This window comes from Pelophylax lessonae (genome assembly GCF_965119305.1).
Source record: "Pelophylax lessonae genome assembly, chromosome: 2".
Classification (NCBI taxonomy): Eukaryota; Metazoa; Chordata; class Amphibia; order Anura; family Ranidae; genus Pelophylax; species Pelophylax lessonae.
Genome location: NC_138769.1, coordinates 559025615 through 559051639, shown reverse-complemented (window position 1 = coordinate 559051639; position 26025 = coordinate 559025615). Strand labels below are relative to the sequence as shown.

At 41.8% G+C, this 26025-nt stretch overlaps 1 protein-coding gene across 3 annotated transcripts in view; it reads left to right on the top strand.

The window, feature by feature from the left end:
• Window positions 1-26025, top strand: part of ITGA7 (integrin subunit alpha 7) — a 270988-nt gene that overhangs the window by 221541 nt on the left and 23422 nt on the right. For all 3 annotated transcript variants that reach the window (XM_082248451.1, XM_082248450.1, XM_082248452.1), the window contains exons 15-21: window positions 1407-1596; window positions 3273-3356; window positions 11327-11406; window positions 14978-15055; window positions 19249-19351; window positions 24331-24513; window positions 24609-24707. In XM_082248451.1, coding sequence (XP_082104577.1) covers window positions 1407-1596; window positions 3273-3356; window positions 11327-11406; window positions 14978-15055; window positions 19249-19351; window positions 24331-24513; window positions 24609-24707 — 817 coding nt within the window. The remainder of the gene's footprint in view (window positions 1-1406; window positions 1597-3272; window positions 3357-11326; window positions 11407-14977; window positions 15056-19248; window positions 19352-24330; window positions 24514-24608; window positions 24708-26025) is intronic.

Below are 26025 nucleotides of genomic sequence, written 5' to 3'. Positions count from 1 at the left end.
GCAGAGAGCCAGAGCATTGTGTGTATAAGGCAGCAGTATGATCCAGGGGGAGGAGAGCAGAGAGCCAGAGTATTGTGTGTGTAACAACCCAAAAAATTTGGTACAAAGCACCTATCTCCTGCGTCTTAGTGGTGTGATCCTCTATCCACCTTAGCCACAGACATGCAGCTGATAGGAACTAGCGACTCGGCATCACTGGATAACTTCGGCCTTGCAGCCCCTCACAAGACCAGGGTAGTCTGATACCACTGAAAAGAAAAACAAACACAAGGGCGCACCGGCCTAGTGCATTATCCTCTAAAAAGTTTATGAGGCTCTGAGGAAGAGGCTAAACCTTGAAACGCGTAAGCCTTCTCAGCTTTAGGGGACGGTTCAGCCTTTGATCTTGATGCTGATGACTACGTACCTATTTGATATGCTTTTATCAAGAACTCGTTTGTGAGTAATTTTATACATGTTATTTTGAATAAAATTTTTAGAGGATAATACACTAGGCTGGTGTGCCCTTGTGTTTGTTTTTCATTTTATTGTGTGTTTAAGGCATGTAATATTTACGTTAATGGTCCATTGGGATTCAAAATTGTGAGTTTTGTGGTCCATAAGTTCTAAAAGGTTGGCGACCACTGGTCTAGTCAAAGTTCACTGTGTCCAAAAACTAGCCTTAGCGGTTAAGGGATCCCGGTAGGTTCTAAAATACTATTCAGCATTTTAAAATGTTCATTATTTTTACTTTCATAACTCCCCCAGAAGCCTGGCTGAAAAACCCCCAGTTAGCAATTCACATTTCCCATTTTTGCTAGAGTGTTATTTTTGTTTTTTGCACCTGTAATGCTGGGAGAGAGCATCTACTGGTTTTCACATCCTAGCAACAAGACTGGGCGTGGGGATTGCTAACTGGGAGTTTTTCAGCCAGGCTTCCAGAGGGGCCAAATGGCCTCCAGGTATGATGTTAAAATTATTGAACATTTTATGTAGCTGGAAATTGAGAACTTGGCCTTTAAGTTAGGACCAGCAAACCAATGACTTGCTTGTAAAAGATGTGAGCAAAGCAGAGGACAGACATAGCACCAAAGGCTTTGTACCTCCAGGCTGCAGGAATTGAATTTGGCTGTGCTTATATAATTACAGGATGTCTTAATGCTCATATTGTTCTCATAAAGGATGAGTCTGTGCCAATTAAGTACATTTACTCTGTACCACTGTCTCGTGCCATGCAGCACTTTCCCAAGGTTGGTGAAAGTCAATGCTTTGGAAGCTTCCCAGCCACTGCATTATATGTATGTCAAAGGAAATTACAGTAAGATCATTTATAGCTCAGGAAATGTCTGTTTAATAGTTGTTCGAAGTGTGCCCTCTAGTGTTAACAAAACAAACTGCATTGGATTCCTCTTCTCTTCTTTTTCTAGTGAGAACAAAGTTCCTGTGTTCGCACTCACTGACCAGAAAGACATTGTGCTCAAGATTACAGTAAATAATTTTCCTTCTGACCTACAAAATCCCCACCTTGATGGAGATGATGCCCATGAGGCCCAGCTAATAGCAAGTTTTCCTGACACTATGTCCTACTCAGCTGTCCGTACAGGAGATGCATACAGGGTATGATGAATGTTTTAACTAATTTTGATCATCTTTAAAAATCAAGTGATGCGTAAGGCCGGCCATAGATGGAGCCAAATCGATCCAGTCACCTATCAACACAGTCAAGGAGGAATCCCTCCCACTGAGCCATTGTGTTCTCCCAGCAATAACAGCCACTAGCAAAAATTGCATGTAAAATCCGGCAGGCTGGTTGTACCCAAGTTGATCAATCAAACAACTGGGTACATTCAGCCTTACCATACATGGTTTCGAATCTCAGCCGGTTCCTGCTATACTGGCTGAGATTCGAACCGCCTATAGCCGGCTGAATTGTTTGCAGGGAATTAGAGACATTTATAAAACAAGCAGCAGGTATTTCCAGCTTACTTTTGCAATTCACATAATATTCATAGAACATTTTTAGAACATTTTTCAAGTTTGCATACGTTTTTTTTTTTTTTTACATCACACTCATGGTTGTTTTGTTAGGATCTTATAATTCATTAGAATTTATATCCTATGTCTTAGTCCCATAAAAGCAGTGCAGAACATTATTTTATCCAAATAATCATGCATAGATGATATAAGGTATTTATAATTGAAAAGAAGAAATGGTATATTGGTGGAAAATTACAGTTGTATATGTCAGAAAAAAGAACACTCTACCAGGTTCAAGTGACTTTTAATTAGGACTTGACAGCATATATAATTATTATTATTATTATTAGAGTATAATTAGAGTATAAAATATGCCACAAACAATATTCAACAATGCTGCTGCAGGGTCTGGAGCATTGAACACATAGCTCTGCAGACATTTCCTCTTCTTATACATAGCTTTTTTAAAAGATAGAATTTGAATAATCTGTGTTTCAAGTGCAAAATACATGACATGGAGGAGAGAGATTTATGCAATACATATTTAATGTACATCTAGATCCAAGGACACAACTTATATTTATTTATAAATAAATATATATATATATATATATATATATATATATATATATATATAGTATATACAGTATATATATATATATATAGAGTGTATATATATATATATATATATATATATATAGAGTATATACAGTATATATATATATATATATATATATATACTGTATATATATATATATATATATATATATAAAACTAAAATATATTACAGTTTACCGCCCATTGGATGTGGTGGCTGGCTGCATGACTTTTCGACTTTTCTTATTTTTCAGGCTAAGTACACTTATTGCAAGTACAAAATACAAAAAAATATCAGGTGATCCTGATAAAAATCCTGTATCCTTGTAACTTCATGTGCCAAAAATAAAAAACAGATATCTAAAACAAGGTTTTTAGCCTTTGCAGTTTCCTTTGTGGACTACACAGCTTCTCCTCCCTATATAATGGAGTCAAGGTTAGGGGGAGGTGTTTGTAGTCCAAAATGAGCAAAGGTGGGGTGGCAACACTGCTGCTCTGCAAAGAGAGTGAGCATTGTCACTCTAGGACAGTTACTGGCAGGATCACCAATTTAAAAAAAAAGAGAAAGAAAACCAATAAAACTACCAAATCTAAAGACTGGTAAGCTGCAATATATTACGGTTTTGTTTTTAGGTTTAGATACACTGTATTTACATCTATTCAAAGTGTATGAGATAAATTGTGTTTCTTATGAGTCAATCTGTGCTTGTTCATCCCAGGACAAGTTGGTGGTGTGTCTTTCCAATAAAAATGCATCCCAGGCTGTATGTGAACTTGGCAACCCAATGAAAAGGAATGGTGAGGTAAGAGTGTCATTTCCATCATCTTTTATGTCTGAGAGAATGGGTAATAAATGTGTATTTTGTTTCATTTGGTTAAATAATAAAAAGGTTAATTTTAATTACAGTCAGTAACAGATTCTCATCACTGCAGCCTGTAGAAAAAACATTTTGGTGGCCTGAAAAACTTTTTAATTTTTACCATTCAGTTGGCCCCAACTTGGCTTAGAATACTGGAGCTGATTTACTAAAACTGGAGCGAGCAAAATCTGGTGTAGCTGTACATGGTAGCCAATCAGCTACTGGATGGTTGTCAAAGCTTAATTGAACAAGTTGAAGTTAGAAGCTGATTGGTTTCTATCTGGTAATCTGGTAATTTAGTAAATCAACCCCATTGTGACAATGTGAAAAAAGGGTCCTGTGAGATAACTATTTCTAATGATAACATGAAAAATGTGTGGCTGGACTTGTCCTAAGGACAAGCAATTTTGGAGACCAGGTTGTTAACTCTAGTTACATTCAGTAACTTTTATCAGTGTACCAAAGAATGCTAAAACAGAGATTTTGAATGAACCAATTACAAATATTCCAGACACGCCCAAACTCTCACTTTCCATAATTTCTTAGATTCAAAATGTCCATACTGAAAGCATGTAAATTGTCTGTCATTATAGCAATGACAAGGAATAAAATCTCCATTAAAAACTCCATTAGACGCAGGCAAGCAATCTTTGAGACAAAAACCAGATATGAAAAGATATGGAATTCCTGGGTATGATACTCTATATAAAGTCACCTGCATAGGACTAGGGTTAAGGCGGGAGGTGGGGGAGCGGAACCTGGGCCGAAGGGGGGCAACTTTACGTATCTCAGTCTCTTCTTTTCACTTTTTCTCCATCTTTTTCTTTTCTTTCTTTTTCTTCCCCACTTTATAGTTGGGATTATCGGTCAATCAGTCATCCCTTTATTGTTATGGTTCATCTGAGAATGCTCTATATTGGTTATTGGTTAGATCAGTGGTCCTCAACTCCAGTTCTCGGGGCCCACCAACAGGCCAGATTTTAAGTATTACCTTGGGGAGATGCAGACTAGAATACTGCAATCACTGAGCAGCAAATGATATCACCTGTGATGTTGCTTACTCTGCCTAATGGTAAATAGAGAGGAGGACCCTCACTTTGCTGACATCCAAAATATAAGTATACAAAAAAGAGAAGCCAAACTAGCTTCTCAAAAAGGCGGACTTCATAGGCACAGCATGTGGCTGCGTGTTTTAAGATCAAGATGTCAAGATCACATATAAGAAAAATTATATATTGTTAACTATTACTTGCATCTTTACATATTAACAGCATATATTATTTTGTGCAAACATATATTACAATAAAACATATATTGTGCTCGCCTGATCGACTTCAGATGCAGGGAGAGGGCAAAAATTGATCAGGGGGGTGGGCATAAGGGCCATCCCAAAGGAAGGAAAGGGAGGCAGAACTTCCGGAGGGGGGGGGTCAGTGTTGCCAGTACCGTAGCCAGCCAGGCGTAGGAAAATAAGACTGGTGAAGGATGCCTAGGTGTACTAAGGAGTAAAAAATATATACTATTTTTCCAAGATGGAGCAAAAATCATTAATGATATATACAATGTATATACATAGGCTAAAGCAGGCATGTCCAACCTGCGGCCCGGGGGCCACATTGGGCCCGGAACTGTAGGCAATGTGGCCCACTACCACCTGACAATTTTTTTTTTTTTCGCTGGGGAGGAAGGAAGTCGGGTCGGGGGCATGGCCACAGTGGCTTCCAACTAATAGTAGGCAGAGGCTGCCTCGGAGGGGGGGGGGGGAGGCAAGCATGTGCAGTGTTTCTGACTCCTACCACCAGGACCACTTTAAATCACTGTAGTGGTCATGGTGGTTAGAGTGTTCCTTTAATATCTCTCAGAAGAAGTAGACCTCTGTATACTGATTCCATTTCATTTGATCATCCTCTAGTTGTGTTAAATTAGGGGGGCACGGCGGCGCGGCGGGAAGGGCGCGGCAGTGTATTATTACTTATATACCTTAACTATAGTATATATTTTATATGCGGCCCGAGAAAATTTCTCTACACTCAATGTGGCCCAGAGAAGCCAAAAGGTTTGACACCCATGGGCTAAAGGTTGGCTGGAAATGAACCAGATATCCATAGCAGGGGAGGAAGATATATTATGAATACGTGAAGTCACATGGCTGCATCAAAGGGTACCACAAAGCTTGCAAGTGTGCAGGTTATTTGCCTCTATTAGAGATAAGGATATAAAGATAGACTGGCTCATCCCTAATAATGCACCAGTGTGCCACCAAACAGGGAATAATTCAATAAATCAATAATGCACCAGTGTGCCACCAAACAGGGAATATTCCTGTTGTGGCATCACTATATGTAGAATTACTAATAAACAAGCAATCACCCACCTGCCTCTAGCAAACGGACGTATGTAATAGGGATAGACCAATATGGTTATTAAGGGACGATACTGATACGGATATTTTGGTCACAACGTATCGGTATCGGCCGATATGGACCCATATTTTGTACATTTAAAGTTTTGAAAAATAAAGACAATTTTTGACACAAATCTGGTACTGAACATGTTAATTTTTGTTTAATGCTTAATGGCTGGCTTGCTGGCACCCTGTGGTGGGTGGCTGGCTGTCTGGCACCCTGTGGTGGGTGGCTGGCTTGCTGGCACCCTGTGGTGGATGGCTGACTGGCTGGCTGGCACCCTGTGGTGGGTGGCTGGCTGGCACCCTGTGGTGGGTGGCTGGCTGGCAGGCACCCTGTGGTGGGTGGCTGACTGGCACCCTGTAGTGGATGGCTGGCTGTCTGGCACCCGATGGTGGATGGCTGGCTGTCTGGCACCCTGTGGTGGATGGCTGGCTGGCTGGCACCCTGTGGTAGGTGGGTGGCTGGCACAGGGGCTGTGGGTGGCTTGCTGGTACAGTGCCTGTGGCTGGCTGGTACAGGGCCTGTGGGTGACTGGCTGTCTGGCACCCTGTCTGTGGGTGGCTGGCTGTCTGGCACCCTCTAGTGGATGGCTGGCTGGTTGGCACCCTATGCTAGGTGGCTGGCTGGCTGGCACCCTGTGGTGGGTGGGTGGCTGGCTGGTACAGGGCCTGTGGGGGGCTGGCTGGCTGGTAAATTGCCTGTGGCTGGCAGGTACAGGGCCTGTGGGTGGCTGGCTGATACAGGGCCTGTGGGTGGCTGGCTGGTACAGGGCCTGTGTATGTGGGTGGCTGGCTGGCACTGGGCTGCTGTGGGTGGGTGTATGGCTGTGATACACTCCTGTGAGACTAGTCCCGACTCCAGACGAGGCTGTCCAAGGCAAGGGAGGCGGCCTAAGAAGGCAGAATGACATCACAAAAATAACGACAATATCGGCCAGCTCCAGGGCCGATACCAATATATCAGGGAAAGTGAATATCAGCCACCGATATATCATCCTTACCGATAATCGGTCTATCCCTAGTATGTAACCCCCTGTGCCTGATATGTAGAATTGCTCGTATCAGAGGTAAGGTTTCCCAAAAATAGGCTAACATGCCAAACCCAAATGGGCCTAGGAATAAAAGAAATACATATTGGGGGCTATGAGAGATAGATCAAATGTACAGGTGCAGTCAAGGCTAGTATCTATCAAAGACATAGGGAGCCAAATATGAGTACCTCACCTTGCAACCAAATGACAAAAGGCAAACTGGCTGAATCCTGATCCTGAAGCTCTCCCAAACCCACCTCCTAAATTCCCCCCCACAGCACCAAAAAAAAAAACTGCCGCCCGGCAGGTTACGCCTGTCCGGTAGCATTAGCACACCGCGTGTGCGTCATCATCGTGCATGTGCACGTCATAGCCAAAAGGCCGTCCACAAAAAATTGTGACGATTCCAGGAAAGGAGGCCAGATGCTCCACCACTTGGTCCCTTCCAAGTATAAGAGGGACCAGGGCAGGAGCGCACAACAGCCTTGGAGGCAGGGAGATGCTCCCGGAAGGGGATGAAAGAGTGGCATAGGAGCACAGCCTTCAATGGATGAGGGCTGTATGACACACATGCCCACCCATTCGATCGGATTGCCCCCAGCTCCACCTAACGAAGTTGATCAGTCAGAGGCAAAAGATGTTAAGGTTAGAGCAGTTGTAACAAAACAAAAACATTGCAAAGCAAATATACAGCATGAGACTTCAGGTAGCACGTTGGGACACTATATACAGACGATCATTATATACATGAGAAAGCCCATAAAGGAGAAGGAGGACAGGCATCAAGTGTTGGTTACTTAAAAGCACACCAGACATTGACAGGTCATGAATGAGGACCTATTAATTAACCATAACCATAACCCCAAGGGATGGGGGAGGGGAATTAAAAAAGAGACCCCTCTATATAACAGAAGAAAGGGAAAAAAGAGAGAGTGGAACATTGGAAAAGGGGACCAAAGGGGAAAATGAAATGTCCCACACCGCAAGTAATATAGATATCGCACAAACATATACCTGTAGGACTAGCTAGATATACATAAAATTGGAGCAATATATATATATATATATATATATATATATATATATACAGCGCCTTGCGAAAGTATTCGGCCCCCTTTAACTTTTCGATCTTTTGCCACATTTCAGGCTTCGAACATAAAGATATAAAACTGTAATTTTTTGTGAAGAATCAACAACAAGTGGGACACAATCATGAAGTGGAACGAAATTTATTGGATATTTCAAACTTTTTTAACAAATAAAAAACGGAAAAATTGGGCATGCAAAATTATTCAGCCTCTTTACTTTCAGTGCAGCAAACTCTCTCCAGAAGTTCAGTGAGGATCTCTGAATGATCCAATGTTGACCTAAATGACTAATGATGATAAATAGAATCCACCTGTGTGTAATCAAGTCTCTGTATCAATGCACCTGCACTGTGATAGTCTCAGAGGTCCGTTTACAGCGCAGAGAGCATCATGAAGAACAAAGAACACACCAGGCAGATCCGAGATACTGTTGTGGAGAAGTTTAAAGCCGGATTTGGATACAAAAAGATTTCCCAAGCTTTAAACATCCCAAGGAGCACTGTGCAAGCGATAATATTGAAATGGAAGGAGTATCAGACCACTGCAAATCTACGAAGACCTGGCCGTCCCTCTAAACTTTCAGCTCATACAAGGAGAAGACTGATCAGAGATGCAGCCAAGAGGCCCATGATCACTCTGGATGAACTGCAGAGATCTACAGCTGAGGTGGGAGACTCTGTCCATAGGACAACAATCAGTCGTATACTGCACAAATCTGGCCTTTATGGAAAAGTGGCAAGAAGACAGCCATTGCTTAAAGATATCCATAAAAAGTGTCTTTTAAAGTTTGCCACAAGCCACCTGGTAGACACACCAAACATGTGGAAGAAGGTGCTCTGGTCAGATGAAACCAAAATCAAACTTTTTGGCAACAATGCAAAACGTTATGTTTGGCGTAAAAGCAATACAACTCATCACCCTGAACACACCATCCCCACTGTCAAACATGGTGGTGGCAGCATCATGGTTTGGGCCTGCTTTTCTTCAGCAGGGACAGGGAAGAGGGTTAAAATTGATGGGAAGATGGATGGAGCCAAATACAGGACCACTCTGGAAGAAAACCTGATGGAGTCTGCGAAAGACCTGAGACTGGGACGGAGATTTGTCTTCCAACAAGACAATGATCCAAAACATAAAGCAAAATCTACAATGGAATGGTTCACAAATAAACATATCCAGGTGTTAGAATGGCCAAGTCAAAGTCCAGACCTGAATCCAATCGAGAATCTGTGGAAAGAACTGAAAACTGCTGTTCACAAACGCTCTCCATCCAACCTCACTGAGCTCGAGCTGTATTGCAAGGGGGAATGGGCAAAAATTTCAGTCTCTCGATGTGCAAAACTGATAGAGACATACCCCAAGCGACTTACAGCTGTAATCGCAGCAAAAGGGGGCGCTACAAAGTATTAACCTAAGGGGGCTGAATCATTTTGCACGCCCAATTTTTCAGTTTTTTATTTGTTAAAAAAGTTTGAAATATCCAATAAATTTCGTTCCACTTCATGATTGTGTCCCACTTGTTGTTGATTCTTCACAAAAAAAATTACAGTTTTATACCTTTATGTTTGAAGTCTGAAATGTGGCAAAAGGTGGAAAAGTTCAAGGGGGCCAAATACTTTTGCAAGGCACTATATATATATATATATGCGCAGGAGCCCTGCGAGCTACAAACACAGATACTCACACTTGTGTTTGCACATATGTGTATGGAGTCAGTCTGTTACATGGGCTATTACTTGCTAGTGATAACCTTTTTTTACTGCTACTGACCAGAATAGCATATTAAGTCTACTTATATAGGAAGACTCTACTTCATATATCTGTGCACATGTGTGTGTGAGCTCTGCTTGCTAGTGATCAATTATTTTGCTGCTACTGGCCAAAACAGTATAGTAAATCTATTTTTGTAGGAGAACTACCTCTATACTGAGGATGGATACGGGTTAGGGACAAAGAGGCTGTAGTTCGCCTGTGTATCCAAAAGAAGGAAGGGAAATAAAGTAAGAGATATCATAACTGTACCATATAAGCCTCATTTTCATAGTGAGCAAAGCAGGTCCGAGTTTTAGAAGAATGGTTTATAGCTAATGGTGTTATTTAAACCTGGTGGGGAGGTGGCTTTCAGAATATGAATCCACCGCATCTCTCTTTGGAGGACCCTTTTATCAAAGTCTCCTCCTCTGGGATTCATCAGTATCCATTTCAGTAGAGAAAATTCGATGACTGAAACATTGCTTGAATGGTGAAAACCTAGGTGGCATCCCATCGGTTAGGATAGCATGATGGCGGTAGCATAATATACGTGATCATTAATTCTAAGCCAAAAAGGGAAATTCCCAACCTAAAAGCTACCACACTCACAAAACATAATATATACCATACCGATGGTTTGGCAATTAGCATGATATGGAAGCGACTACAACTTGCCATTTGGCAGGTACATAGTATGATTCTCAAAAATCCAATGGCAGAAATCGCACAAGTTACATTTCCACGTGCCCCTTTGTGTAGAGTCCTTTTCCACTTCAGTAGTGAAGTGGCTCGTGGTTAATCTATCCCTTAGGGAATCTATCTTCATACAATAGGATTGGGTATCTGGTGACTCCTTTTTAGGCAGAGGGTTTTTTAATGCTTTTTGATGTTTGTTGTATTTTAATGTATTCCTAATAAAACTTGTTAACTTTTTGATACACACTGCCTCATGCTGTGCCTATAAAGTCCTCCATTTTGAGAAGCTAGTTTGGCCTAATGGTAAATTCCACCCTGGATATAGTAACTGCATATGTTTATGATTCAAACATAATTCTAACTCTAACCAAAACTTTTTATCTTGCATAGAATAGAGCAGAGATGGGTCCTTTTGTGTCTCATAACCTTAGTGGCATTTTCATATCAGTATGTAGAAATTCAACCAACACCTGTCACCACCCCCTGTATCTTGGCCTGTTAGCAGATGCAGCAGGATGGACCTCTGCGTGTAGGTATCCCTTGTAATAAAGCAGTGGGTTTGTGTATATATATATATTTAGCAAATATGACCCACTTTATAGCAGGCCAGGATCCCCATAGATCCCCTTTAGAGCAGACAAGGGTCACCAATAAATTCCCCTTTAGAGCAGAGTCCCCAAAGATCCCCCTTTAGAACAGGCCAGGCCAGGGTCCCCTATAGATGCCCTTTAGAGCAGGGTCCCCATAGATTCTCCTTTTAGAGTAGGCCAGGAAATTTACAGGTGGGGGGGACTTGCCCCCCTTGCGGACGCCCATGTCCCTGTTTGTCAGGTAAGTGAATCTGAATGATCTCATTAGATACTAAAAGAATGTTACCAGCTTTGGACTTTATTTTCTATCTGTGCAGCTGATTCAAAGTCATTTATTTTTATATTTCAGATAACATTCTATATGGTTATCAATACTCTTGGAATCACTATAGAAACTACGGAATTGGAGGTGAAACTTGAACTGGCCACGTAAGAGTTTAGATAGCCCCTATGTCATTTTGTGTATTTAAATCTGGTATACCAATGTAATGGTTGTAGTGACATATTCAGTAGGACTCTTTACACTTTCACACTGCTTTTAGTGCACCGTACACATAAATGTGAATAGTCCTTTACTGGCTTGTTACAGATATTGACATATGTTAATTTTTTTAATTTACTAATGCTCTGTAAAATGTACATTACACAGGTGACAATTAGATTCCAGTGTACTGTAGTAATATAAGTGGAAGTTGATTTTGGATTTGTTTATACTGAACTTTACATATAATAATTATTAATCTTTACCCTGCTTTAGCGAATGTGCTAAAGTTTTCTAAGATAAACTAAACATTCAATATTTTAAAAAATGCAAACAAATAGGGTTACTACGGAACCTGACCCGCAATGAATTGTCATATGCTCTTTATTCACTGAATGTACCATATCGCTGAGGATTGCTGGATGCTAAATGTATAAGGTCATTCACTTGAACATACACAAATTGATCTGCTGGCAACTAATTAATTTAGGAACCATTGGGCTATATTAACATGCACATTTTGCATCTGACAGCAGATAAACAACAGTAATCTGCATTTGAAATATTTCCAGCAGCTAGTTGTAGGTTGTAAATGGGATTATATGCATTTAGCTGCTTTGGAATGTGTCACCTGTTTTTTGTATTCACTTGTATATTTAATGTTTTTGTTCTATATGCACTGGCACTTTAGCCCCGGTTCACATTAGTGCGATCGCTGAGATCGCATGTAATTCGGAGCGCACTGCTCCTAAATTACATGCGATCTCTGTGCGGTGCAAATTTCAGCCATACAGTTTGTATGGCTGAATTCGCACCGCATCTGCACTAAACTCGCACATGAGGCTTTTTTTTTATCCGCAGCAGAATTGGATAGCATGGTGGTTCACACTTGTGCGATCCGATTCTGTGCGAACTTGCAGATCGCACTGCGATATGCGATCGCAACTGGGGGTGTCGTTAACTTTTATTTGACACCCCCAGCATATTGCATATGGCAGTGTGAACTGCCAGAGGTGCGGATGTGATGCGGGATCACGCTGCATATTCGCAGCGTTCCCGCATCGCACAAATGTGAACCGGGACTTAGAAGTGGTTTTTACACATATATTTTTTCACTGCATGTTGTGCTTTTATGTGCTGAATATTATTAATATGTACAGTGTATTGTGTTTAACGGCACCTATGGTCTGTACATTCTAATTTTTCAGACACAGTTGTTGAATGTGATTTATCTTAAAGGGTAGCAACGCTAAGGTTGATTTTTTTGGATTGGGTTTTTTCTTTTTTTTTGATTTCTGATTCAACTTTCAGGGCACGGTGGTTTTTCAACATTCAGTATGCTTATACTTACCTATTCTAAGAGCTCTCAAGTCTGGTCACCTGATTGCGTACCTCCCAACTTGAGATTGAGGGACACTTGAGGAAAGAAGTAACCTTGCAACCCCAAGCCACTTAGTTATCACTTTTGCCTTATGGCAAGGTACTCCATCATGCTGGAAAAGGCATTGTTTATCACCAAACTGTTCTTGGATGAGCTATGAGCAGAGTGCAGGGTTCTGGGGTGAGTTACGTACAGAGTGCAGGGTTCTGGGATGAGCTACTGTACATACAGAGTGCAGGGTTCTAGGATGAGCTACATGCAGAGTGCAGGGTTCTGGGATGAGCTATGAACAGAGGGCAGGGTTCTGGGACTAGCTACATACAGAATGCAGGGTTCTGGGATGAGTTACATACAGAGTACAGGGTTCTGGGAAGAGCTACATGCAGAATGCAGGGTTCTGTGATGAGCTACATGCAGAGTGCAGGGTTCTGGGATGAGCTACTGTACATACAGAGTGCAGGGTTCTAGGATGAGCTACATGCAGAGTGCAGGGTTCTGGGATGAGCAATGAACAGAGGGCAGGGTTCTGGGACTAGCTACATACAGAATGCAGGGTTCTGGGATGAGTTACATACAGAGTGCAGGGTTCTGGGAAGAGCTACATACAGAATGCAGGGTTCTGTGATGAGCTACATGCAGAGTGCAGGGTTCTGGGATGAGCTACTGTACATACAGAGTGCAGGGCACTGGGATGAGCTTCGTGCAGAGTGCAGGGTTCTGGGACTAGCTACATATGGAGTGCAGGGTTCTGGGATGAGCTACGTACAGAATGCAGAGTTCTGGTATGAGCTGCGTACAGAGAGCAGGGTTCTGGGGTGGGCTATGCACAGGGTACAGTTTTCAAGAGAGCACTAGGTACAGAGTCCCTCCATCCACATCTTATTACTACACTCCTCCACAACAACAAAACCTCTGCACCACCCCCCCTCCAACACAACCCCTTTCCTCTGCCCTAATTTTTAGCCCCCCCCCTCCCACCCATCCCAAAGCATCTACCTACTTCCACATGGTTACCTTTCTGGCTCTTCTTTCATCCACTGCAGCAAAATCTTCCTTTTAGGTGCTCTAAGTGCACACTTATTGTCGGCTCCAGAACTTCCCCTACCAGGTAGGAGAATGGGATCATGCTGCAGCTCTCCAAGCGCTTCCCTCCCCACCTCCAGTTCTTGAACATGCTGCACTCTGCCAGACCAACACTTGTCCCAAGTGCAATGCAGGCAAGCTGTTGTAGGAGCCACTGGAGAGGTCTTACTTTCACTTTAAAACCCAGAAGCTGGGCTTCTGGGTTTTAAAGTCAAAGTGCTGAGCTGTGAGCACAGAGCTAACCCAGGCTGCAAAACAATGATGCGGGACAAACTTCCTACACAGCGGGACTGTTGGGATGTATTCAATTGACTCCCAGCTATGGCTTTGTGGGAGAAGAGGAACAGCTGACAACAGATGCCCCTAGTAAGCCTATGGGTGACGTCACCTCGCAGGAATTCCATCTGTTGTCGGTGCTCTTCTCTCTCCCCAGCCGGCTGCTGCGGAGAGCACATGACCGGACAGAGGCACCCTGAGAATAGGGAAGTATAAGCATCTTCCTTTCCCAGAGTAGTTAGAATAGGATTTAGAAGGGGGTGGGAGCCATTTTAGGCTAAGTTAGTTAGAGCCTGCAATTCCACTTTAAAACTGCTCTCTCTTCCTTTCTAACTGCTATACTAACTACTCTGTAGAAGGAAGGTGCATATACTTACCTATTCTCAAGATTCTGCAGTCCAGTCACGTGATTTCCCCAGAGGCTGGCTTCAGGGGTAGAGGAGAGAGTGCCAACAACGGACAGAATGCCTGTGCAGTGACATCATCCATAGGCTTACTATGGGGCATCCGTTGTCGGCTGCCCCTCCTCTTCTCTGAAGTCAGCCACTGAGAGCCGATCACATGACTGGAACGAAAGTGCCTGAAAATAGGTAAGTATAAGCATCTTCCTTCAACAGGCTAGTTTGTATAAGTATTAGAAAGTGTTGTTGGGAGCAGTTTTAAGCTTAGTTAGTTCTAACCTTAAATTACACTTAAGTTTTAGTTATGTAAACCCTTTTTATATACTGGCCCTTTAATTACTAAACACATGACAGAATTAATTATATTTGTGTTTGTAGGATAAGCGAGCAAGTGAATCTGCCAGTTGTACTGGCCAAAGTCAATGTGATCATTGAACTGCCGCTGTCTGTCTCCGGGTAAGTGAATATTTAATAGATTTTACTCTGATTTATTGGACCTGTCTCATTTACATGCACAGGTACAATGTGCCTGTTACTCTTTATATTATACCACCCAAAAAAAAATTATACTGCGCCTCAAAATGCAAAAACCCAAATAATGTCCAAATGTGTTACATCCAAAAAGGGGCGTAAGTAGCTCCCATACACAATATTACTTTTCAACAAAAAACATTAAAAATTTAAATGAAATATTGCTCTCTATAAAATATTGACCTCCAAATTATAATGAGGTTGAAATTGCCCTAAGAATATCAATCCATAGCATCCAAGAATCATTCTTCTTCTCCTCCTTCTTAGAAGGGCTTCATAGACTGATTTCATTTTGGTGCTCCAAAGAGACCAAAGTCCTCACAATAGTAAAATATAAAAAAATAATAAAATAAAAATGTTCAAAGGCTTCAAATATATGTTGAATTGTGACAAAATAGCAACGCAACCAACAAGATTCAGAGAGTGCAGGGACCTATTACTATTTATGGCTCAGGAAAAAAACGTTTTTTTATAAAATATAGAAAAGGCCAGAGCATATTTATAAGGATTCACCGTGACATTTGGTGAGTAACAGTCTCCCTATGTGTTAAAGCACATTCACTGACAGTGGTTAAAAAAAAATTCAGAAAATCAAAAATATCTTCATTGGCAAAAGATGGACAGTATATAATTTCCTTATTTGCAACAAAATAAATGTTACAGTATATTCCACATATGTTAGCTCGAACCTTTCAAAAATTACATTTGGCAGGCTGAAATGGAAATTCATTACTTTTTCGAATGCCCTTCAGTTTTGAGGGTTCCCATTCACGATCGGTTAGGCTGTATGGCATTCAAGAGATGCAAGAGTGCAAGAAAGGTGAGGGCTTATGTGACATTCACTGATGTCTGAATCTATCCATACCAAGATCCCTAAACAGGGAGCAAAATCTTCCCCTTTCTCTCCTCTTAACATTCAGTTGAAAAAATGAGAAGGGATCTCAGGAGCATAATAGTTTTCATATATTAGGCAGTTTTATCACTATAAACCCCCCTCCTCTTTATTGGCCTCTTTCCTTGGCACCAGGGGCTTTAAAGAGACCAGGCCTGCCAGTATCAGGCTTAATGCTGTTGGAGGAGTACATCTCCCAACGCACCATCTGATGCCGAATACAGGCTGTATTCACTTATGCTAAGGTGACCAGATTTTAAAAATGAAATCCGGGGACATATTTTTAATTTTTTTTTTTTTTTGGCAAATGGTAAATTATTTTATAATCATATTTTCCTGAAATGATATATGCAGTGTATGTGGAATGTGTTTATGGAATGATTATTTGATATATGTACATTATTTCTCACATTTCGCCCATGAGATAAAAAAAAATTATACATCTTAGAATTTTTTGGGGATATGATTACCAAATGTTAGAAAGATAAGATAGAGAAAAACTTTTCAATACATATCTCTATATACTGTATTTCCCTCTCTCTATATACAGTATCTCTCTTTCTCTATACACTGTATCTCTCTCTGTATATACTGTATCTTCCTCTCTCTATATGCTGTATCTCCCTCTCTATATATACTATATTTCCCTTTCTCTATATACTGTATTTCCCTCTCTCTTTATACTGTATCTCCCTCTCTATATATACTGTATCTCCCTCTCTCTATATACTGTATTTCCCTCTCTCTTTATACTGTATCTCCCTCTCGCTATATATACTGTATCTCCCTCTCTCTTTATACTGTATCTCCCTCTCTCTATATACTGTATTTCCCTCTCTCTTTATACTGTATCTCCCTCTCGCTATATATACTGTATCTCCCTCTCTCTATATACTGTATCTCCCGATCTCTGTATACTATATCTCCCTCTCTCTATATATACTGTATCTCCCTTTCTCTAAACACAGTATTTCCCTCTCTATATACTGTATCTCCCTTTATCTATACTGTATCTCCCTCTCTCTTTATACTGTATCTCCCTCTCTCTATATACCGTATCTCCCTCTCTATATATATATACTCTATTTTCCTCTCTCTATACTGTATCTCTTTCTCTCTCTATACTGTATCTCTTTCTCTCTAAATACTGTATCTCCCTCTATATATATATATACTGTATCTCCTTCTTTCTATATACTGTATTGCCCTCTCTCTGTATACTGTATTTCCCTCTCTCTAAATACTGTATCTCCTTCTATATATATATATACTGTATCTCCCTCTCTCTTTATACTGTATCTCCCTCTCTCTGTATACTATATCTCCCTCCCTCTATATACTGTATCTCCCTTTCTCTATAGACTGTATTTCCCTCTCTATATACTGTATCTCCCTCTATATATACTGTATCTCCCTCTCTCTTTTTACTGTATCCCCCTCTCTCTATATACTGTATCTCCCTCTCGATATATATATATATATATACTGTATTTCCCTCTCTCTATATACTGTATCTCCCTCTCTCTATATACTGTATTTCCCTCTCTCCATATACCGTATCTCACTCTTTCTCTATATACTGTATTTCCCTCTCTATGTATAGTAGATATTTCTCTTTCTCTCTCGGGACCCCCTGGGGCTCTCTCTGTACCTTAACAATGTGGTTCTGGCTCCCTGCCAGTCAGGTGTAGTCTTTCTGCAGGCTGCAGCCAATGGTCAGTCATAGTGAGGCTCCTGAACGCTCCTCCCCAAGTGTCAGTCGGGGCCCCGCCCCCTCCCTGCTACAGAGTGACCAGTAAAGCCGTGTGTGTGCAATCACTGTGCACTGATCGTGGCTGGTTCGGCACTGAAGGGGGAGAAAAGCAGTGAATGTAGCCCAGAATTGAACCCAGGGGCCCCAGCCCACAGGGCAAACGCCTGGTGCGCCCTATGGTCAGTCCGGGCCTGCAATCCAGGGACAAAACCAAGGTCAGACTTGGTCCAGGGACAGTGTCCTCAGTCCAGGGATTGTCCCCAGAAACCAGGGACGTCTGGTCACCCTAACTTATGCTGCCTCCTTGCCAAGGGAATACCCAGGCTGTCTCCCTCCCTGGTGTTCCACATAATAGTTAATAAACACAAGATTTAAAAATAGATTTTATTCTGCTAAAACTCTGTGAAAACACAATTTTCAGCACTGTAGGGTGAATTTATGTTACATTCACCAGGTGCACATTAACTTTATTATAAATACAGCAAATATCAGCTAAAACAGGAAATATGCTGCAAAACATTTGCCATGAATGTTTTTAAAGTGTGCCCCACTTCTGGACCACCCGCTGTGTATATATATATATATACTTCATTAGTTTGATGTTAAATACAGCGGGTATGGCAGCAGTTAGCTGCCATAATCCTGGTATTTTTTTATACAGTGGGCAATTCTTTTTGACATAAAAATGATTCTAACGGCAGATTTGCCACGGGATCACTTTTAGAGGCGATGGGAGAGGAGCCCCCTCCCCTGCTTCCCGGTCATCTCTGGGCTTTCCAGACTGATTGGTAAGCCCAGAGCCATTCCGATCCTCTCCATGGCAAGATAGCCCCCACTCGGCTCCATGGCCTTGGAGGATTGGAGGAACGTCCAATGTCACTTTGGCTTAAAAGTAAAATTACTTTTCTTTTCAAAGCAGAACTCCACCCAAAAGGTGACCCCTCTTGCAAAATTGGCACTTTTGAGGAGCAGTGTGGGGGGGGGGAGCAGGTACCCAATTTTAACACTGACGGGTCCCGGATTGCACCATTCCAGTATGCTCCACGTGACTCGTGCATGCGCAGTGGGCACCCGGCTGTGAAGCTGCAAGCTGTCACAGCCGGGTGCCCATAGTGAAGATGCTGGTGCCACCGAGGGAGGACGGAGGATAAAGACGGTTGGGGTGAGCTCACCGCTGGACCGTGGGACAGGTGAGTAACTGTTTTTTTTAAAGTCTGCACCTACACTTTTTGTAGCTGCGGACTTTTATTTATTTTTTTTTTTTACGGTGGCTGGGGCTCTTGTTTAGGTTGTTTATACTTTTCCCCTAAGGTCTTTTGTTCCTAAAGAATGATTCAAGCCATAGTTTTGCATTTTATGTTTTAGGTTTACCTTTCGTTCATTTATGTATACAGTGTTACTGTCAGGACTGCCTAACCAGTATGGCGGAGCGGTGACATCATACTGAGAAGGATGTTTATGGTTCTCTTTCAGAGAGGCTGCACCAAACAGACTGTTTTATAGTGGGCAGGTAAAGGGAGAGTCAGCCATGAAGAATGAAGATGATGTGGGCAGTTCTGTGGATGTGAAAGTCACAGTATGTCATTTATTGTTTTAGTAGCTGTAACATAATACAGTACATTACATAGTACAGTGCTTACATACAACAGAAAGACTAAGATCCTTATACAGTAAAACCTTGGATTGCGAGCATAATTCGTTCTGGAAACATGCTTGTAATCCAAAGCACTCTTATATCAAAGCGAATTTCCCCATAGGAAATAATGGAAACTCAGATAATTCGTTCCACAACCATTTATTCATAAGTCCTTCAGTTTATAGTCCATATAAAAAGATTATAGCATTGCGACAGGTTATATAACCATAAAATGTCCATCCACAAATAGCCGCTTCCACAAGGGGATTAGAAGCAAAATCCAGCAGGAGCTACAGGGTATAAAAGATAAGAGAGGCGCCTCTAAGAGTAGCAATATGGTTCCATTTAATGAAGGTTCAACATTTAGCAACTCACATGGTTGATGATTAAAACAGGCACATCTAAGTATGCAGGCATCCGGGGTAAAGCTGTCCACATAGACTGTCTTCTGCACCGCCGACTGCCATTCTGTAATCCTGACCGGGAAGACCACCCTGCAGTAAAGCGATCTGAAAGCGAGGGGCAGCATGGAAGGGATGACGTAGATGGCTGTGCGGAGGATGGTCCTATGTAGACAGCTTTAGCCTGGATGCCTGCATCCTTAGATCTGCCTGTTCCAATCATCAACCATGTGAGTTGCTAAATGTTGTACCTTCATTAAATGTAACCATATTGCTATACTTAGAGGCGCCTCTCTTCTCTTTTATACTCAGCTGTGACTTGAGGCTACTTGTATATCAAGACATCGCTTGTATATCAAGTCAAAATTTATTTGAAAATTTTGCTTGTCTTGCAAAGCGCTCTTAAACCAAGTTACTCTCAAACCAAGGTTTTACTGTATTTCAGAATGAGTAACCACACTAATTAATATTATTATGGGTTACATCTTAATAATGCTGTCATTGCATTAAAGTATATTTACAATCAAAACCTCTTTTTCATTTTGGAAAGAGTAGAGGGCTAAAACCGCAGTCCTTTTTTTTTCCAATCTGTGTCGCAGTGGTTCTAACCTCTCACCCTCTATCCAAATCTTAAAAAAAATTGCCTTTAGGTATACTTTTTTCAGTTCTCCATGATACACCTATCAAATTATATACAGTGGGGAAAATAATTATTTGATCCCCTGCAGATTTTGTACATTTGCCCACTTACAAAGAAATGAAGGATCTATAAATTTTTTTATCATAGGTGTATTTCCAATGATAGAGACAGAATTCCCACCAGAAATCCAGAAAAACATTTAAAACAAATGCTATATATAAAGTTGCAGTTCAGTGAGTAAAATAATATTTGATCTCCAAGCAAAACATGACTTAATACTTGGTGGAGAAACCCTTGTTGGCAAGCACAGAGGTAAGACGTTTCTTGTAGTAAGTGACCAGCTTTGCACACATCTAGTAAGGAGGGATTTTAGTCCACTCTTCTCTGCCATGGGTCTCGCTGGGTCCATTGGACCCAGGCGGAACTTTGAGACGGGCAGCAAATTGACGCTCAAGATTTTTTTCCCAGCAGTTTTGTGTGTCATCAGTTTGTGGCGCGTTACGACCCCCCACAAAGCAGCCACTTAACCCCCCGACAATGCAGCCACCTACCCCCCACCCCCCCCCACAATGCTGTCCCTAAAATATCTTGTATATAAACAAGGTGCTGTTGCGTGTAAATCTGACTTCCTGATAAATTTAATTTTAGTTTTAATTATCATGATATAGATTAATGGATGTGAGGGCCTTTTGGTTGGCGTGATTTTTTTTTTTTTCTTCATTTTATTCTTGGAGCACAATGTCTTGGGCTAACCCTGACTCTTTTACAAATCTCTAAATCCTTAAGGTTTCTTGGCTGTAGATTGGCAATCTGAAGTTTCAGCTCCCTCCAAAAAATTTCTATAGGCTTAAGGTCTGGAGACTGACTAGACCACTCCATGTCCTTTAGGCTACGTTCACATCTAGGCGTTGCTATTTTTACAGGCGTTTTACTGAGGTTTTTTAAGGCATTTATTCTGGCATTTGTTCAGGGGTTTTACAAGCATTTTACAGGCGTTTTTGCAGCGTTTTTCTGCAGGCGTTTTTAGGTTGACAAGTGACCAATGAAAAAAAAAAAAAACGCCTGTAATCTTCCAAAAAAGAAGCTCATGTACTTTTTTGAGAGACGGGCGTTTTGTTTAAGGCGACAGGAAGCTCAGATGTGAACAGGGGCCATTGAAATTAATGGGATTTTCCTTGTTGGGTGTTTTTTGAGCTGAGGCTTAGAGCAGAATATAGCCCAAAAACACCTAGATGTGAACGGAGCCTAATGTGCTTCTTCTTGAGCCACTCCTTTGTTGCCATGGCGGTATGTTTTGGTCATTGTCATGCTGAAAGTCCCATCCATGACCCATCATCAGTGTTCAGGCTGAGAGAAGAAGTTTCTCATCCAAGATTTTACAATATATGGTCCCGTCCTTGACCCCTCAATGTGGCAAAGTCAGCCTGTACCATAGTCCTCATTTTTCTTCCTCCAAGCGCGACAAGTCCTCCTCCTCAAGAAGGCACATGTACAATCATGCCAATGAACATCTAAATGATTCAGAGAAGAATTGGGAGAAAGGGCTGTGGTCAGATGAGGCATTAACTCGACTCGCTGTGTTTGGAGGAAGAAAAATGCTGACTATGATCCTAAGAACACCATCCCTACAGGCAAGCACGTAGATGGAAACATTTTTTTTTGGCCTGTTTCTCTGCTAAAGGTACAGGTGGACTTTGCTGCATTCAGGGGCCAATAGACGGGTCCATGTATTGTAAAATCTTGGAAGAGAACCTTCTTCTCTCAGCCAGAACACTGAAGATGGGTCGTGGATGGGTCTTCCAGCATGACAATGACACAAAACATATCGTCAAGGCAACAAAGGAGTGGCTCAAGGAGAAGCACATTAAGGTAATAGAGTGGCCTAGTCATTCTCCAGACCTTAATTGAATAGAAAATATTATTCATTTTCTGGCTAGCTGCTTGTCTAGCTTAGAAAGTCTTATCCAAGCTAGAGAATCAGCTTCTTCCTGTTCTTCACCAACAACGCTTTCTCCCTTTATCTGAATTTGCTAAGCTGTCTTTCCCTTTCTGAAAAGGTTGTCGGCCTTTCTTAGACAGGCATGGCTAGATATGCCCAGCCCCACCCTGCCCCCATCCCTCCTATTCTTCACAGAACATGATCTCCTCCTGTCTTCATAGTCTCATTTAGGCTAGCAGCAGAGGGGGATCATGTGACCAGCACAATATATGAAAGAAATAAGGTACAAATTAACATTTTTGACAGTTTAGAAGGATACAGATCAATTTCTATTGCTCATTACATGTGAATAATGAGTTTCAGGCTCTGTTTCCACTGCTGCGACTTGTCATGCAACTTTGGACACATAAAGTTGCATGACAAGTCACAGCCCCTTGATTTCAATGGCACCTGTTCCCATCTATGCTACTTTGAAAATCAGCAACTTTGAAAAGGTGCCTGGATTACTTTGATGCGACTTTGATCCAGAGAGTGTAAAGTTGGATCAAAGCTACACTCTAAATCGCACAACTTAAGAGTCGCACTAGTGGAAACATGTCCACTAGGCTAGAGTGTGACTATTTGTGTCCAAAGTCGCATGACAAGTCACACTAGTGGAAACGTAGACCTAGTGTGATTGCCTATACTATAATAATTTTAGACTGTGAGCTGAGACCCCAAAGCACTTCCAGCTACACTGACAGCCCCCCCTGTGTCCAGCTTCCTTCTCCTATGGTAGTCTTCATTCCTTCATTCAAAGCCCAGCACAGCTACTCTGTATATATGTGCACTGCAGTTTCTCCCCCTCCTGTGTGGATTATTTCTTCATTTTCTCATTAGGATGTACAACGCATCCTTACTTATGAGAGAACACTGGGTGGGAACCTATTATCAGCTCCTCCCATTCTGTACATGCCCACTGACTACACAGGAACAGTGCCCCTCCCTGGAAGTGATGTCACTAGTTTTCAGTAACCACACCCACTTTCTGCTCTTGGACTCAGCAGGAACAGGAATTAAAGTCATGTCATAGGAACTGAATACTGCAAAATAAAGGTAGAAAAACTGGGATTTTTTCATTTTTGACACATAAGGCTGAACTCAGCTCACAATAATGATTGCAGGGGAGAATTTAAGGTATTAGGTTGTACTTCCGCTTTAAGGATTTACAGAAGATCTGTAAAGTAGAGTGGACGAAAATCCCTCCTGAGATGTGTGCAAACCTGGTAACCAACTACAACGAACATCTGACCTCTGTGCTTGCCAACAAGGGTTTCTACACCAAGTACTAAGTTTTGCTTGGGGATACTTATTTTACTCACTGAACTGCAACTTAATTTATAGCATTTGTTTTATGTGTTTTGTTGTTGATATTCTGTCTCTATCATTTAAAATACACCTATAATAAAAATTACAGACCCTTTATTTCTTTGTTTGTGGGCAAACTTACAAAATCTGCAAGGGATCAAATAATTATTTTCCCCACTGTATGTATACTTGGTGACTCAGAGGACACAAATATAATGTCTCCATTTTTCTTGCCCCCCCCCCCCCCCTTCAGAAGGCTAGCCCCATCTTTATTCTAGCATCACCAGGGTCACATCCAAAGAATGTGTTCCCCTGTCTGCAGCACACTGATAAGACATCATCTTCCCTGCATGTTCTTCTAAGGCAGACTTTGAGATACTGTACCTAGGCATAGCCACTTGAGTGGAGCTGATGGACTGCTTTAAATGATAAACATTTTTTGGAAAGTTGAATGTTCCTATGTATGTAACACTTCAGGAATATATTCAGTTCATGCAGGCTGTTGGGAAGTCTTGGATCAGTCCACTTTACGCTACTTCCTTCAGTGATGTGACATGCTTATATCTAATAACATGTATGATCTGTTGATCAGGTATCAAACCGGGGACAATCATTGCGAACGCTAGGTTCTGCCTACCTAAACCTGATGTGGCCACATGAAATGGCAAATGGAAAATGGCTCCTGTACCCAATGAAGATCCAGCTGAAGGAACAGGTGCAATCTGGCCGTAGCATGGAGTGCAGTCCCGTAGATGCAGTCAACCCCCTCAAACTGGTGTGTGAGCTCTCTACATGTCAATGATCCTACTCTCCTTCCCACCCCCATACATACAACGTAAATATTCTCTAATACTTTGAATTATCTCACAGAATACAGTGAGAGAAGACACAAAAACTCTTGGGCTAAGTCAAAGCTCAACAAGTCGGTGGGCAATCTCATATCCAGCAAAGAAGAAGGACGTTGTTTTGGTAATTATCACAGCAGTGCTTGTTTTACTAATTATACGTTCTGTAGTGTTGCACTCACTTTATACTAAATCATATGGTATATCACCACAAAAGCTAGCCATGATATGAAACGATCATTGCCATGATTGGATGAAAGTTTAGTATCTAAGGTAAGGCGCTCAACCTGACGGACACCCACAATGACTTTAGTTTATTTGGTAACAAGCATTTAAAGCACGGGTGTCCAACCTGCAGCCCTCCAGCTGTTGCAGAACTACAAATCCCATCATGCCTCTGCCTTTGGGAGTCATGCTTGCAACTGTCAGCCTTGCAATGCCTCATGGGACTTGTAGTTCCGCAACAGCTGGAGGACCACAGGATGGACACCCATGATTTAAAGCATAACTAAACATAAGGAAAAAACTCGTAAAATATCACAGCTTACCAGTCTAGACCTTAATATAGAAAAGCAAAGCAAATGCAGCAGCGGCAGCTGCATTCGTTTTAATTTTTTAGGACAAAGGTATTTTGTACAGAAAATACCTGTTGATCTTCAAAACTTCATGTGAAATGAAGTTAAGAAGATCTTTATTGTGCAGACTACAATTGCCATCATCCCCCCATGTAATTGAGATGAGTAAATGCGCTCACGTGCGGCCTGTACAGTCCAGCCTGGGTGGCTCCTTCCACAGATACAATCGAGAAGCAAGTGTTGCCACCTACCAGTGTGTTATTCACAGGGTTACCAGGTGAAAATAAAGGGGTAAAAGCCTAAAAAAATTTAAACAAATGTAACAATCTCATCTAATGACTAGTAAGGTGAAATATATTAAACTTTTGTTTTTGGGTTTAAATACATTTTAAAGCATTAGTAAACTCTGCATTTTGATTTTTACCTACAGGTAAGCCTACCTGTAGGTAAAACTAATATCTCCTAAACGTGCACTGTTTAGGAAATATTCTAGTGAGCAGCAGCCAGGTGACGTCACCGGCGCATGCACTCTGAAGGAAGCCCACAAGCTCAGAAGGAAAACCGGGTGAAAATTGAAACCTCTGCAGCGGTGACAGCACGCCACTGGAGGGCTTAGTTTAAAGGTAAGTTTTTTAATGTTTAACTCCCTTAGCGGTAACCCCGAGCGTGACTCGGGGTGGTTTTTTCATGCTACGATGGGTATCCCCGAGTAACGCTCGGGGTAGATGTGCAGAGCCTGCAGCGGGGTTCCTTACCTGCTCCTGGCGATCCAGCGATCATCTCCCATTGCTGTGATCGCCGCCGAGATCCCTCCCGCGCCGTCCGTCGCTCTGATGACTTCCTGGTTCCGTTCCCTACATCAGCAAT